Source organism: Oncorhynchus clarkii, chromosome 11 (assembly GCF_045791955.1).
Source record: "Oncorhynchus clarkii lewisi isolate Uvic-CL-2024 chromosome 11, UVic_Ocla_1.0, whole genome shotgun sequence".
In the NCBI taxonomy this organism is placed as follows: Eukaryota; Metazoa; Chordata; class Actinopteri; order Salmoniformes; family Salmonidae; genus Oncorhynchus; species Oncorhynchus clarkii.
The window spans coordinates 27,560,282-27,576,648 of record NC_092157.1 but is presented as its reverse complement, the minus strand read 5'-3'; the positions used below and the strand labels follow the sequence as shown (position 1 = coordinate 27,576,648).

The window sequence follows — 16,367 nt, the reverse complement described above, 5'->3', positions numbered from 1 at the left end:
CATCCCAGCTTCTCATCTCCCCTTCTGTCCTACTAGAAATGACATTAATGGATTGTTTGTTTGAAGTCTGAAAGAACATGGATTCCTACAGCGAGCGAGGCTTTGGAACAGCACAGTCGGTGACTATGAGTTTAGTTAATGGTTAATTATTACCCTAACGTAGGGTGGGGGGGTGGAAGAGAAGCAGGGAGGAAGGGTGACGGGGGCTCTCTTTACATGGTCTTCACATGGAGAAGACGGGTGTTTAAAATCAAGGAGGATATGTCCCTCTGCTAAATAACGTAAAATCTCTACCTGCACTGCTTTAGGTGTGTCATCAGAGAGGAAATAAGCACGATGGAAAGAGGGACAACAGCAAAAGAGAGCATGCTCTATGGTGTGTGACAGTGTTGCGATGTCGCTCAACGGTGGCTCGAAACTAACCTGCGGTGCTCACCATGTACTTCCATTTCACCACGTAAGTGTCTTCCTCATGGAACTGTCCGATACTCTGCTTGGGCAGCCGGCTGTAGGATAGAAGATAATCTTTATTTTACAGTAAACAAAGCGACAACAGAATTTCAGCATGCTTATAGGGAAGGACACTCAACAAGCACAGCACTTACACAAATGACTGATTGGCTGAGAGAAATTGATGATAAAAAGATTGTGGGGTCTTGTTAGACTTCAGTGCAGCTTTTGACATTATTGATCATAGTATGCTGCTGGAAAAACGTATGTCATAGCTTTACACCCCCTGCTATAATGTGGATAAAGAGCTACTTGTCTAACAGAACACAGAGGGTGTTCTTTAATGGAAGCCTCTCAAATATAAACCAGCTAAAATCAGGAATTCCCCAGGGCAGCTGTTTAGGCCCCTTGCTTTTCTCAATTTGTACTAACGACATGCCACTGACTGAGTAAAGCCAGAGTGTCTATGTATGCGGATGACTTGTATGCGGATGACTTGTCTATGTATGCGGATGAACATTATACATGTCATCTACTACAGCGACTGAAATTACTGCAACACTCAACAAAGAGCTGCAGTTTCAGAGTGGGTGGCAAGGAATAAGTTAGTCCTAAATATTTCTAAAACTAAAAATTATATTTGGAACAAAAACAATCACTAAACTCTAAACCTTAACTAAAACTTGTAATAAATAATGTGGAAATTGAGCAAGTTGAGATGACTAAACTGCTTGTAGTAACCCTAGATTGTAAACTGTCATGGTCAAAACATATTAACGCAGTAGTAGCTAAGATGGGGAGAAGTCTGTCTATAATAAAGCGATGCTCTGCCTTCTTAACAACATTATCAACAAGGCAGGTCCTACAGGGCCTAGTTCAGTTGTGTCGTCAGGTGCCACAAAAAATAACTTAGGAAAATTGCAAATGGCTCAGAACGGCTGGCCCTTGGATGTACGCAGAGAGCTAATATTAATAATTAGCATGTCAATCTCTCCTGGCTGAAAGTGGAGGAGAGATTGACTTTATCACTACTTGTATTTATGAGAGGTTGAATGCACCGAGCTGTCTGTCTAAACAACTGGCACACAGCTCAGACACCCATGCATAAGAGATGCCACAAGAGGTTTCTTCACAGTCCCCAAGTCCAGAACAGACTATGGGAGGCACACAGTACTACATAGAGGCATGACTACATGGAACTCTATTCCACATCAAGTAACTGACACAAGCAGTAAAATTAGATTGGGAAAAAAAACATTAAAAAAAAAACACCTTATGGAACAGCGGGGACTGTGAAGCAACAAACATTGGCACAGACACATGCATACAAACATACGATAACATACGCATTAGACATACACATGGATTTAGTACTGTAAATATGTGGTAGTGGTGGAGTCTGAGGGCACACAGTGTGTTTGGAAATCTGTGAATGTATGGTAATATCTTTTTAAATAGTATAAACGGCCTTCATTTTGCTGGACCCAGGAAGCTGCTGCTTTGGCAGCAGATAATGGGGATCCAGAATAAATACAAATACACTGAAATGTGTATTTTTCCTGTATCACAACCCCACCACGACACACACATATTATGCATCCCAAATGGAATTGTATTCCCTGTACAGTCCCTATAGGCCCTGGTCAAAAGTAGTGCACTATGTAGGGAATAGGGGGCCATTTGTATAGGGTGCTACACACCCACCCACCTGTAATCAAACTCCAGGATGTGCCATACGTCCACGGCAGTGGTGCTGATTTCAAAGTGCCTGCGGTCGTCCCCCGCCACAGGGCCGTAGCCCCGACCCACGTCCACCCCATCCAGCACCGTGCGCACCGGGGTCTGGAGTAACGGCAGCATCAAGGACGCATCGTAGGACTGCGTCGTATTCTGTTCCGAGCTCTGTTGCTCCTGGAAGGGAGGGGAAAGCGACAAAACGGGTTGAGGAAGCCATCGGGACGGTGAGATGCGTGTGGTGGAGGAGAGGGAGTAGAGGGGGAGATGGGGAATGGGGTGTTAGAACAGAGTCAGGTTTTGTTCCCTGTTGTCTAATAGTGTATAATTTGGCAAGTCTTATAAGGAATTCTTGAGAAGCTGCAGGATAAACACTGAAGAAGAGATGAACAAAAAAACAAAACTATTAAAAAACTATTTGGCGCTGTACCTTGTGTTCGTTGAGGTGTTCGTGTCCGTTTTTGGTTGTGCCTTTCTTCTTGGAGTCTGTCCAGTCCAGGAACTTCTCCTTGAACAGGGTGGTCTCATTGTGTTGTGTCAACCTCCCAAATACAGCCCAGTCCGGACGACCCTGGCCTTTCCTGCACACCGCAGAGGGAGAGGAGAGGTAGAGAGGTTTGGAGCCTTTTATATTATATTTTACTAAACCTTTATTTTTCAAGGCAGGTCAGTTTAAAATTGTTTGCAATGACCATCTGGCAAGTCGGTTATTAAAGATGCCTACAAAAAACTGTCCATGGGCATAGAGGCAGGTTGTTTAGAGTAGAGAGGAGTGATGACATCCTGCCCATGTACGGCTTGTGTTCTGCTGAGCCTGGCCTTCGAGTTGTTTACACATACTGTAGTGGAATACTTAGCTCGGCTCTCCATAGTAGGGAGGTACATGGTGTTATGGAGATGGCCCACCTGCGCTAACCGGAGCGGTTTTAATACGGACGGTTTGAAGTTACCTCGCAACTCAAGTAAAAGCCTAACCCTCACAGGGTCGTGGAATCACACTCTCAACCATACATGAGAAATGGGTTACATTCCAGTACGTGCAACCTACATATCGGGATTTATTGTCATTACTGTGTATGTGAATCGGCTAGGTCACTGTACGGTTTGGCTTAGTGTGTTGTGTGTGTGTGTGAGAGAGAGAGAGAGAGAGAGAGAGAGACAGAATGTGTGTACCAGTACCTGGGTATGAGTGAGTTGCACTCTCCAGGGTCCAGGGGGTTGATGTCACAGCAGGTGTAGTCAAAGGTTCCGTTCCACAGGTGTTTAGCCAGCTGGAAGGCTACTTTCCTCTGGGCCAGAGTCACCTCCTTACCGTGCCACACATACACCTCACTGCCAAAGTCCAACACCAACACCTGCAGGCCAGGGTTCACAGAGAGGGGCAGTCAGCACCAGTACAATGATGTACTTTCACTTTCAGCTCAAAATGGGCATTTGAAAGTGAGGATCTCACAGGTCAGAGTAGTGCATCTGTCATTGTCTAAATCTTGACTTAGGAGATACAGCAGTCTGATCAACCAGGTTTCTTTTTCCATCTCGATCTTTACTTGATTGGAATCCAATCAGAATGAAAATCTATATCCTCATACCAAACAATGTTAGTAGTAGAAGTAATGTCTAACCTGTTTGGGGCTGAGCAGAGTGCATCGGGGAACCTTCCCCCAGAAATCGTCATCGGGGACCAGTTTGTCATCCACTAGGCGGTAGATGCAGTTGGTTTCTACGATGGCGCTCTCATACAGCTCATCCTCGTCTGGCGTCCCCGCGGCTACAGGAAGGACACAGGAAGTGTTAAAAACTGGTGATGCTTTCAAGGAATAACTGGGAATAATTTGTGGGTAACATTTCAGTTGAGGGGACCCATAACACATTCAAAATAAAATAAACTTACCTACATAGCCATGAATGTATCAAGCAAAAAGAAGGGACCCCAAAACATGACTGATTGAAATATGTTTGCCAAACTATCCTACAGTTTGCCGAATACTGGTAGCTGGTAGGTAAAATGTTAATTCCACAGTTATAACCCATTAACTACTTCATCCTTACACTGGTAGCTGGCCTGTCCGCCCAGAATCTTCCAAAACTCCTTGGCAGCATAGCTGTGTGTGTTGATGCCTTCCTCGATCAGCTCTACATAGTTGGCATGGCAACCCAGATCTCTCTTGGTCTGAACGAACTGGGCCAACTCAGCAGCCTGAGAAGGGAAGACAGAAACAAAGCAAATTGTTCATTCTTAGCCCAAATCAAGTGCAATTCATTGTGCTACATATTTAGTAGCTCAATGATTCTTGAAAGGGACCATCTCTTTTTTCCACAAATATTTGTCTTAATATTTACATTTGAAATATATATTTTGACACTTTAAGCATATGTCGCAGAACAGGGATTAAAATATTTCAGAATATTAATGATGGCGATACTCAAATACATTTTTGCCTCTAAAAATAAAAGATCAATACAAACATTTGTAAAATACTTAAAATTGTTCATTTGAAAATCCCCACTAAAAACATAAGCATCCTAATCAGATCTTTCAGCACTGACGGAGTGGTATACGCAGTAGCAATTGAGTTATTCCTTAGTTGATTTGACTCTAAAACCTAATTAAAATGAAACATATTTGAACTTGAAACATATTTGATATTTGAACCAAAATGCATATTCTATCAGGCAGATCGAGTTGACAGATCACGGTTGTGACCATGGCGATTCCAATATCGTTTGTTTAAATCTATCAAAAGTAGAGAACTTTCCAGAACATCAGTTGTCTTGTTGAACTACATGTAATGAGGACATGAACAAGGGGTCCTTATGGTATAGCTGACCCTTTGCATTCCTGATTCATTTAGGATTTTAGACTCATCTCAGGACACATCTTTTAGGAATCACAGTTTTGGGAGAAATATTATTTAAAGTCAGAGGGATAATGCAAGAAACTACATATGATTTTTTTCAGTTAATATCCCATTACTTATTGGTAGAGTTTGAAATTGGAATATTTTTCTCTGGATAAGGGCATTTCCAGGCATATAAATTAATCATATTTTGAAAATTCCCAAAACAAATATTTTCCCTTATAAAATTCTGCTAAATGTAATTTTTAAGCTCAAATAATGCTACAAAATCATGTGTTTAAAAAATATATAAAATAAAAATGTCCCTTCCGCACAAGGATTTGATCTATTAAGAGTGAGGTGAAAAGATGTCATCTTAAAAAGCATATCCTGAGATAGACCTCATACGCAAGTGTTGTGAACAAACCCCCATTGGGTTTTTATAGTCTGAATGATCTTTTTTTTTTGAGAGAGAGAGAGAATTTCAGAATCAGGTCAGTTTTCTTTCTGGCCAATCAGAGCTAGAGTCTGTTTGAAACAATAGCTGTAGGTCTGCGTTTGTGTCTCAGTTTCAGGCTTCCTGTTACGGCAGCTGTTCTCCCTTCACACACACACCACTTCCTGTGTTGCTACGCCAACGCTACTTCCTCCCAAGGCCGGGTTTACTTCCTGCACGTGACTTGAAGCAGCACACGCCTAATATTTACAGACCTTTAAAACCCACTGACAGGGTTACACGCGTTCATCTGAGCATACCTACACAACGCTAACACTGTGTGGACAGCACTGCTTACAATTACATGCAACCTATGACAATATGAGTGTATTTGATGCGTTTGTGATATGTATAGCTGCTGAACACAGCAACACGATCAACAGACTTGCCTTAGCCTTCTCGATGACATTGGCGAACTCTCCAGTCCAGACAAAGCAGTGATGAGGAGTGATGAGCAGAAAGCAATCCCCGCTGTTCAGAGAGGACGCTCTGGGCTCCACTAGTCTGGTCTGGACGTGCCGTCGGCCTGGTTAATATAACAGACGGACACGGATAGATATGGTATATTAGTGGTTGTTTTGATTTTGAATGGAAGTTAAGAGGCAGTTAAGAATACACTACTTTATACATGAAGACTGTGTCCATAACTGTTTATTGGATTTTGTTTGCCCAGGGTAGAGAGAGGTGACCTGGGTAACATGATTAAGCACCACAGCTGCATGGACGTGGTGTGGAGGCCTAAAGGAACCAAAATAACTACAACAAACACTGTCTGTTTTTAAAATATCCTCTGAAAAGGAAAGGACACCCTGGAAGAGCACCCTTCGTGGCTTTGGGTAAAAATAAGGCCAATTAGGCTATTTTCCTCTGTGGACCTCGGCAGCACTAGGAAATGGGTTACTGTTGGGACAGATACTGTACGCCTTGTTGGGACAGATACTGTATGCCTGACCCACATGCAATAAGCAGCAAATAGGCACAATACACACAACCATTTCTTCCTTCCCCAGACTAAAAAACTGCCAGAACAAAATAATAAGCTAATTTAGACGATTAGCGTACCGCAGTCAGACAAAGGAAGCACAACCAATTCCCTACACAATGGGCTACTTTTAACCAGGGCCCATAGGGCTCTGATGAAAAGTAGTGCACTATATAGGGAATGTTTTGCTGCTTACTGTTCTGGATGGTTAGCCTTAGCGTGCTCGTTACAGGCTACAGTGTGTCTCACCCGCGAGTCACAGAAGACAGAGGTCTTTCCTCGTCGGTCTATTCCAGGAGGCTGCTCTCACTATCGGGTCTAATCTAGGCCACCCGGCATCCCAAAACGGCACCCTACTTCCTACATAGTGCACTAGTCAAAAGTAGTGCACTACATAGGGAATAGGGAGCGATTTGAGACACAAGCCCAAGAAATTGGTCTCCTTAATGTGACAGTGCGGTGAGAGAACGCGCTGCCTTCCTTCTTTGTGAAGGTAAACCATCATCAGTATGCTGCAGATAAATGAGTGTACTATTGGAAGCGCTTGTTGTGAAATACTGTCAGAGGGACTGTTGTGCACAATGTATTTGGGATTCCAGCTTAGCGCTTAGCCTTTTACACTGTTCCGTTTAGCATTGTTGATATGCATGTCTCTCCTAAGAACTACTAGCAGATGGTGGTGGGTGGTTAAAAGTTGAAAGCAGCATTCATGTCACCATCTAATCATCTCTTTTCAGAGGGGGGTGTGTGTGTGTGTGTGTGTGCAGCCAACCACATTCTTTCCCTGGGTTTCTTATCATGACTGATCCCAGAGTTGACTTTTAGTGAGGCGAGAGGTCATCTGTCCGTCTCACCTTTGACCTGCATGAGCATGAGTTTCTTGTAGGGCACGGCGCTGTTGTTGGACATCTGCTCGGAGATGTTGACGCTCCGCAGGTTAACGCTGCTAAAATTCTCTTTACTGGCCAGCCCAGCCAGAGCCACCTCCGAGAATCCACTGTTCTTACACACTGGAACAGAGATGGACCCGTCAGTTAGAGGAGTTATACACAGAAGACATACACTGAGTGTACAAAACATTATGGACAGCTCTTTACATGACAAAGACTGGCCAGGTGAAAGCTATGATCCCTTATTGATGTCAACCAGTGCAGATGAAGGGGAGGGGACAGGTTAAAGAAGGATTGAGACATGAACTGTGTATGTGTGCCATTCAGAGGGTGAATGGGCAAGGCAAAATATTGAAGTTCCTTTGAACGGGTATGGCAGTGGGTACCAGGCGCACCGGTTTGAGTGTATCAAGAACAGAAACGCTGCCGGGTTTTTCCACGCTCAACAGTCTCCCCGGCGTATCAAGAATGGTCTTCCACCCAAAGGACATCTAGACATCTAACTGTGGGAAGCATTGGAGTGAACACAGGCCAGCATGCCCTGACAAATTGAAGCTGTTCTGAGGGCAAAAGTGGTTGCAGCTCAAACTTAGGAAGATGTTCCTAATGTTTTGTACACAGTGTAACACACACACACACACAGTGCCACCTCTGAGAAACCAGAGTTCTTATTCACTGGAATACAGAGAGACCGAGTAGGAGATATATAGATGCATCGTACACACAGTAGTCTTATAAACACACATATTGTACATTACACACACACACACACACACACACACACACACACACACACACACACACACACACACACACACACACACACTACAGCTGAAGACTTTATAAATACTAAATGTAATGAGATTAAAGGCAACACAATACTCTCGACCCTGAAATACAAGAGAGTTCCTAACGTTATTAGAACAAACCCCAGAACCTTTCAGGGCCCCCGGTCTCATGGCGTGTTTTTATTATTCTCCTAAGAGATGGGAAGAGGAAGTTGCGAGTAACGAGTCTTTCAGTTTGTAGCTTTAGTGACGCTGTTATCCCCGACACAGCCCGCTGCAGAAGTTGCCCTACTCACAATGGTAGAAAAACAACAGTCAACTTTTGAGGATCGCTTTGAACAATACCAGGAAACAAGGCTGCGTACCGAGGCAAGGCTGCCTACCAAATGTCTATGGGCCCTGGTCAAAAGTAGTGCACTCCGGAGGGAATAGGGTGCCACTTGGGATGCAGCCAATGCGTTTAAATGCAGGTCCCCTTTTACAGCTTTTACGTCTGCTATCCTAGGAGTCATTGTGTTGAACTCATTTATAGAACAGAACTACAAGGCCTGATTTGAATCAGTTCAAGCAGTGTAGTTTCGGGAGGAGTTAGGAATATAGACATTGAAAGTGTGCTCTGGAGAGCTGGCTGTCGTGGGAGGTAAAGGAGAACACTTTCCCATGATAACGTGCGTGCCAGTCACGCATGTTGTAGAACAGCCTCCCATAGCACTACAAAGTCCACAAGCCACCTCTGCATAGCCTGGATTTAACTTCATTTACAACCGAAATGCCAGGCTTCTTTTTTTTCTCATCTTCACAGACAGCTGAACCTCTTGCCAACCCTGCCCTCATTCCAGAACCACTAGCATGACCTAGGCTACGGGTTGTTGACTCACTCTTCTCCTCCTTCATCCTCTTGCTCTCCAGCAGGCCGATGTTGAGTCTCTGCTCCGTGTACTCTTGTCTGATGTCATCTCTGGCCGCCAGCATCTTCAGAGGGTTCCTGGACGACTGGACGTTGCGCACAGGACGCACGGACCGCTTGTGCTGCACCATGGCGGAGGTCAGCCTAGGGAGGGGAAAGGAGAGCGGTCAGAGTTCAACAGGAAGCAGGTGCCGGGTTTTTACAGTGTTGACTAAACCCTGACCTCTGCACTGTGTGTGTGTGTGTGTGTGTGTGTGCGCGTGCGCACGGGCGTGCTTACTTGGGCATCTGTGTACCACCGAAAATGTCGTCAAAGTCATCGTTGATATCCACCTTGCTGTTCATGTTCAGGGGCATCTCAGCCACTTGGCGGTAGAACTTATCAAACATCTCATCATCCAAGTTCATGACCTCTTTGACAGTCTTCTCCGTCACTGTGATGGTGGACTCCCGCAGGCCGCCCACTGACGGGGACAACACGGAAGACGGGTTATCTCAGGCCTCAAAAGAGAGACAGTCGGTGCAAATTCGTGCTTCTCCTCCCTTGGCCCTAACTCTTTCATGTTTGCAGATCTGAAGGGTCTGGATAGGTATGAGCAGTATAGAGGTGGAGCTTCCGCCATATTGCTTCCACCTTACAGACCTGCAATCATTACAGGGTTAGGGTCAAGGGGGAGGGGCGCGTATACTAGAACAAGACACTACCTTTACTGTTCAACCTGCCCAGGAAAGACTCCAGCTTATCCAACTTCCTGTCTGACTCCAGGTTCATGTCCGGTTTTGCCTCGATCTCTGCAAAGCAACATAATAGTACAGCAATTACTCTGAATGGCGAGTGACTGACGTCTACACTTAATCACTGTCCCAAATGGCACCCCTAGTCCCTATATAGTGCACAACCTTTGACCAGAGTGTGCATTTAAATTAATTTAGAAGAGATCCATCCATAGAAAAATGTCAATCACATGCACCAGAAATGTGTCAACCTGGAAGTGTGTGTGTTGATTGCAAATGATGTTGAAATTTAACTCTCTCGTGCATAAATGCTTTTCAGTCAGTGAGGACAACCAAACACTATCCCAGGGTTTACATTCCATTAGACATTGGTTGCCAGACAGAATTACAACGGTCATTCACACCAATAATTACTGTCGCTATAGTGATTACACGCGCCGTTTAGAAGGCAGCACCATGCATACAAAGGCAGCACAACAGCAAAATCATTTTGAAAACACCTTCAGTATCAGATATTTCCTTGATTTCTCATAAAAGGGAAAATCAAAGATGACCGATTATAGCCAGCTGTCAACATCGGGAAAAATTGATTACATTTTGTAGGTCAGTCCTAAGTTAATTGGTACATACAGTAGTTTTGTAGTGATGGGATAAAGTTAAGTGCTATTGACTTTTCAATAACACGGCTGGGATAAACAAGCCTCCTACAGATTTCGTTCATGGTGTTTACAATGGGACGGCATGTGTCTAATGACAGTTAAGGACACAACCCAGTCACAACCGTTTACCCCAAACGACACAACCCAGTCACAACCGTTTACCCCACACGACAAGGTGACTCAGACCCTCCATGTCATGACTAGGGCCTAGTAACTGAATAAGGTGAGGCCTCACATGACGGAGAAAGAGAGACACAGCAGAGAGGAGAGAGAGGTTCTTGCAGAATTATGATTTTTATCCCCTTCTCACTGTGAACTCGTTCAGTCCTCCTCAAGCGTTTAAACGCTTGGACTGGTCTAATAAACATGCCAAACTATCCATCTTCACCAATCCGATGCTTTTAAATGAATCCGTGCGAGTGAATGAGTGCACACAGCCAAATTGGGCTACTGACCTTCTAGAGGCTTGGAGATGGCAGGAGTGGTGTTCTTGGGTTTGGAGAGGAGAGACATGACAGGGCTGTTGATGAGAGCTGAAGGAGAAGCCAGACCTGAAACAGACACATAATATAAATGGGATGTTCCACTACGTGAAACAACAGATGAGACGGAGTAAATAAGGGAGTGACTGGGGACAGGAAACACGTCTGTCTGACGGGTACTGCACCTAATGTAGGTCATACTGCTAATTAATTGGATTATAGGGGGTCCATTAAAGAACTTCCTGCACGAGTGAACATTTTAATAAAATAAAAAAGTAAATGGTCATACAGTGAAATGTTTTACAACTGCCTGAGTGAATAAAGGAACGGCAGGATTATATGGAACGGGTGTAACAGAAGTGGGAATTGACACCGTAGACCACTTTCTATCTACTGACTACACAAACCCTAGCTCTGCGGATGCGTGATCGTATGCACGCACGTGTTTTGCCGCGGGGGGGGGGGGGGGGGTATCATTCAGCATTAGATGACCCCTGACCTTTCTTGACCATGCGTGCGGCCACGGTGAACTGCGTGGAGTCGTTGGCAGCCCCAAGGCCCTTGGACTTCCAGGCCTCCTCTCGGGCCACGATCAGCTGCTTCCTCTCCTGGATAGACATGTCTATACGGCGGCTCTGGGTCTCCTCTCCTCCTCCCATCCTCTGCTAGGAGAACACACACACACGAGGTTAGGGGGATGTGAAGCACGGGTTGTGTCCCAAATGGCTCCCTATTGTGCACTACTATTGATGGACCCTGGTCTAAAATAGTGCCCTATAAAGGGAATAGGGTGCCATTCAGTGAGGTGAAATGTTCAGAACTTTGAAGATGGTACTACACCACAACCCCCACAGATATTACTAACTAATAGATCATCTCCATTCCCCTAACTGTAGCAAAACCACTGAACAACATCAAACAACCCCCTTGGCTCAGAGTGGCCGACATACTCGCATGCCTCTGCATTAAAATAAAATGCCTGGTGTCTACTCTCGCAGATCCATAGACTACCCTTTAGAAAACGGCCTTCACCATCACATGAATGGACCGGTTTGACAGAGAGAAGTGAGAGAATGTAGATGGTAGATGGACGGCATGAATGCACAATACTCATTTACAGTTCATCTACTGTAGGAGAACCCAATCACCACAGAAGCATGGGAGTTGGAAGACGTCACGACCAGCACAACACAAAGTGTCACAGGCATGTCGAGCACACACACACACACACACACACACACTTTCACCTGTTAGCATTTGTGTGGTTGAAAAACAATTCTAACATATGGTAAATTATCTTTTTGCGTAAGTATACACACACACACACAGACATCCTCAAACAAGGGTCCCCTAGACACCAATATTCTATAGCCAACATCCAAGTTCTGTATCTGTCCATACACTAGACCTACTGTATGTGTGACCGTGTCCTTTGCGTATGACCGCAGGTCTATCTGCGAGTGTGTGTGTCACAAATACCACCCTATTCCCTACATAAGGCACTACTTTTAACCATGGCCCCTCACTCTGGTCAAAAGCAGTGCACTACACAGGGAATAAGGTTGCCATTTGGGACGCAGCCTGTGACTGTTGACTACTGGAGTGGGTGAATGTGTCACCTTCCGTCTCCAGGGGTGCCTCTCATCCCTAGCCATAGAGGGACTGGTCACTGTGGACGTGGGGGGGCTGAAGATGCTCGACGTGGGGGGGCTGGTAGCCTTCATGTGACCGGGAAGATGGGTGATGGGAGGAGGAAAGGAAGAACAGAGGAAGGAAAGAAGAGGGGGTGAAATGAGAGGAAAGAGTGGAGGGCAGAGGATGCAGCCTAAAAAAATTAAAAAGAGCTAGCCAGAAGCCGCGCCAAAAGGTGTGACATTTCATCTCGCCATCACCATGAAGCGTCAACATCACTACAACGCCTCCAGACGCATGGCTAGCAACTCTAGGAGCAAGAACAACTCTGGAGAGTCCTAGAACTTCAGGGTAGCAGATTTAACAGGAGAGTTGGAGCAGAAAACAGGCAGAGGCATTTTCTGGGAGAGTATACAGTGGATATAGAGAACATGCCTTCATAAAGTAGATGAGCTCACCATGGTAAGATACTGTATATGCCTACAGATGCATCATGATCTTTGGCATAGATACTTGGTAATAAGCACGTTATCGCGAACTAACACTATCTGCATAGAGGCTTTAACAGCTTAAAAGAACAACAACAACAACTGCTCAGACCAGCAGGGAGCTAGGTTGGCTATGCAAGCAGGTACAGTATGAAGGCCATCACACCGGATGCATGGTCTCACCTGGCTGTACTGATCGACACTTAGATCACCGTCAGGGAGATCAGGAGGAGGAGAGAAAGGGGTGGAAAAGACCGGCTCCTATTGAGGGAGGGACAGGGAAGACAGACAAGTTCCCACAGATGGACAGAAAGGACATAATCAACGACAGAGGGGAATAAACAGTAGATGGGGGGGGGGGGGGGGGGGGACAGTGATACCTCCAAGCTTGTGTTTCACAGATGTGTAATTTGACAGTGGTTTGTAAAAATGGGAATCGCCGTCATAGCTTGCACGCACACCTTCATCCAACACATTCAATGTCACGCAGTTTATACATTTGGGTTTAATGGCTGTATGGACAGGGAACATGAGCTGGTGAATTGGTTTCAGCATCAAATCCACAATGAAGTCACCACTTCTCACTCACACACACACAGCCTTGAGGCTCGAAGCTACAGCATCAACCACAGTTAATAAGACACCTGATGAGCGGCAGGACTGAATTAGAGCAGGCCACTCACACCACGCTATTAAATAGAAAAACTGATTGGGTATATTTCCCCAAATTCCCAGGGTTTCAAGGAATCCAAGTTGGAAGAGTCCCGGATTCAGGCGGGAATAAGCAGGAAACCCAGGAATCCTCCAACCGGGATTTCAGAGAAAAGATGAGAACTTTGAGAAGTTACCGGAACGTTGCAACCCTTCACCCGTAAAAGCACCACTAGTAGTGTATAACAACGCCAGGGTGTGTGTTCGTGGGGAACCCAACACACCGGTCTTACCCAGAGCTGATCAGACACAGCCAACTCATCGATCATCATCATCCCTTCATCCTATAGAAACGCAGCAGGGAGAAAAGAAAAAAGGACAAGTGTTCTTTTCGGTAGACTAGGTTGTCATCCGCATGGCTGACCCAGAACGTCAACCGCTCTCCCTCACCCTCTAAAACCCTCACTGATCTTTGGATTACGGAGAGGTTGAATTTGAAACGCAAACTATATTCCAGCAGGTGTCATTCAAACAAAGTTTGTAAAATCAACCCCCCCCACACACACTTTCAGTCCCTGATGCTGCTTTTTTTAGCTGTACTTTTAAGCATTTTAAAAGCAGTGACTCAGTGTAGATCAAACTCTTAATAGGCACGGACCAATGACATGCCAGATTATAATCTCATAAAAAGGGGATGTTTCTCCCTAATCTCTCCAATTCCTACTGTACTATAGGCTACAGTACATCTCCTTTGATCTCGGAAGGGAGGTGGTCTTGATTGAGCTCACTGGCCAGGCTCAACGGGAGGATAAAACCATTAAAACATTATTTTTTTTAAAGAGCGAAAAACAAAAACATCCATCCTTCCTCTCGATTTCCTTTGAAGCCCTAAGCCTGGTCTGTTGTAGTTGATCCACTACTCGTTTCACTTCTATGCTTTGGTCTCAACTTTATACATTTAGTTTCGTCGGTGTTCTTCGTTTAATCTACAGAGGTAAAAGACCAGGGTGTGTAACCAATTCAGCATCTCAGAGTAACCGAACTGATCTAGGGTCAGCCCCCCCCCTGTCCATGTAATCTTATTCATTGTGATTGAAAAGGGAAAACTGATCCTACATCAACACTTCTACTTTGAGATACTTCACGCAGGCATTAAAAACCTTCTTTTGGTTTCATAATTATTATTATTTTATTTAAAACATCCTACTGATTTGACAAGAGCAGTGTGCATTTTTTTCCTGGTTTGGTGTCATCGCATGTGGAAAACCGGGACATATTTGTCATCCGGTTATCGTCAATAAAACACTCGTGTTACGACAAAAAGCTGAGAAAACATGGATTGGTGAGCCAAAACATGGTTTGTCTGCTTGCATGGACGGAAAGGGGACAGATAAGGTTGTGAGTAGTTCTAAAAAAGAGAGAGGTATGTGGAAAAATCACCCACCCCCACCCTTTAGAAAACACTCGCATAACATAAACTACGGTGCGCATGCAGAGATTGAAATAAAGGTTTATTTTAGATGGGGAAAAAAAAGACATGCAAAACATAAAGACAAATAGACAGAATAGGAGAAGTTACATAGAACATGCACTGATTACAGAAAAGCTAAAGACGAGACACACATGCAGGTCTGAAAGAAAACAGTAGACAAACGAAATGTGCAAAACTAGAAAGCACATGTCTGTCATATCAATGAATACATTTCCCGATATTGCACAGGAAGTTCTCTTGGCTAGAAAACCTGATTTAGGGAAACTATGCCAACCGTACATGTATAAATCTGGTCTTCTAAGTATTACATTCACTTGGAAACAACGGTACAATGTCTTCAGAATACACACGGTGACCTAGCAACTCAGACAACTTAGGTGTTAATACAGTAGTACATATACTATACCTGAGTAATCACCAATGACTATCATATTTGAGTGTAAGTGCAGTTGAAGATATGAAAGGCAATTCTGGTACAATGAATTGCCTCGGGAAGTTTCTAAGTGTCATAAGTAGCATGCATTATAAGTGAAAGGACAGACACACACTATAGATGACAACATACACAACACCTCTGTTTAGAGACACCCACAGCTGTGACTCAATATCCATTTACAACAATCCTACTGAACTCGTCAGTACACTTTATTTATGGTTTGATACAAATGAAAAGGTGTCTGAAGGAGATGAGGGAAGGAAGCAACAAACTCTGGACATAGGATTCATTTATTTAGACAAGTGTTTTTACAATAAGCCCTTTTGGATTCACTTGATTAGAAAAGTAGGCAAACAAATTGTAATTTCCCCAAAATGATGGCTGAAAAACAGCCTGTTTGACTTGTTTTTAAAATCGCATCAGTGTCAGCCAAAAGGCTAAGCATGTGTTTGTGTAAAGTCTATAGCAGAGGTTATAGCTGTCTGACTGGAAGTGTGGATAAAGGACAGCATATACAGTAGTAGTCAGGTTACCTTCTTCTTGAAGCTCTGCTCCACCTCCCATAGCTGAGCGTGGCATTCTGACACGGCCACCTTCACCATGTCTTGCTTCTTATTAATCCTGTTCCTCCAGTCCTCCTCGCCACTCTTCTTCAATAGGGCCAGCCTGAGAGAGAGAGACACAGCATGTTTATATTGTACATCTCCA

The 16,367-nt window shown here is 44.5% G+C and overlaps 1 protein-coding gene across 30 annotated transcripts in view; it reads right to left on the bottom strand.

Annotated features, from left to right (window-relative positions):
• Positions 1-16,367, bottom strand: part of LOC139420421 (supervillin-like) — a 138,251-nt gene that overhangs the window by 5,638 nt on the left and 116,246 nt on the right. For 10 of the 30 annotated variants that reach the window (XM_071170503.1, XM_071170507.1, XM_071170502.1 and 7 more), the window contains 17 exons: positions 16,193-16,325; positions 14,025-14,075; positions 13,264-13,341; positions 12,580-12,678; positions 11,460-11,625; positions 10,934-11,029; positions 9,790-9,876; positions 9,365-9,548; positions 9,056-9,228; positions 7,354-7,509; positions 5,907-6,043; positions 4,234-4,381; positions 3,807-3,952; positions 3,364-3,539; positions 2,615-2,765; positions 2,159-2,361; positions 424-506 (listed from right to left, as the gene is read on the bottom strand). In XM_071170503.1, the coding sequence (XP_071026604.1) occupies positions 424-506; positions 2,159-2,361; positions 2,615-2,765; positions 3,364-3,539; positions 3,807-3,952; positions 4,234-4,381; positions 5,907-6,043; positions 7,354-7,509; positions 9,056-9,228; positions 9,365-9,548; positions 9,790-9,876; positions 10,934-11,029; positions 11,460-11,625; positions 12,580-12,678; positions 13,264-13,341; positions 14,025-14,075; positions 16,193-16,325 (2,267 nt within the window). The remainder of the gene's footprint in view (positions 1-423; positions 507-2,158; positions 2,362-2,614; positions 2,766-3,363; positions 3,540-3,806; positions 3,953-4,233; positions 4,382-5,906; positions 6,044-7,353; positions 7,510-9,055; positions 9,229-9,364; positions 9,549-9,789; positions 9,877-10,933; positions 11,030-11,459; positions 11,626-12,579; positions 12,679-13,263; positions 13,342-14,024; positions 14,076-16,192; positions 16,326-16,367) is intronic. The other 20 variants (XM_071170504.1, XM_071170517.1, XM_071170509.1 and 17 more) reach the window with 6 other exon arrangements.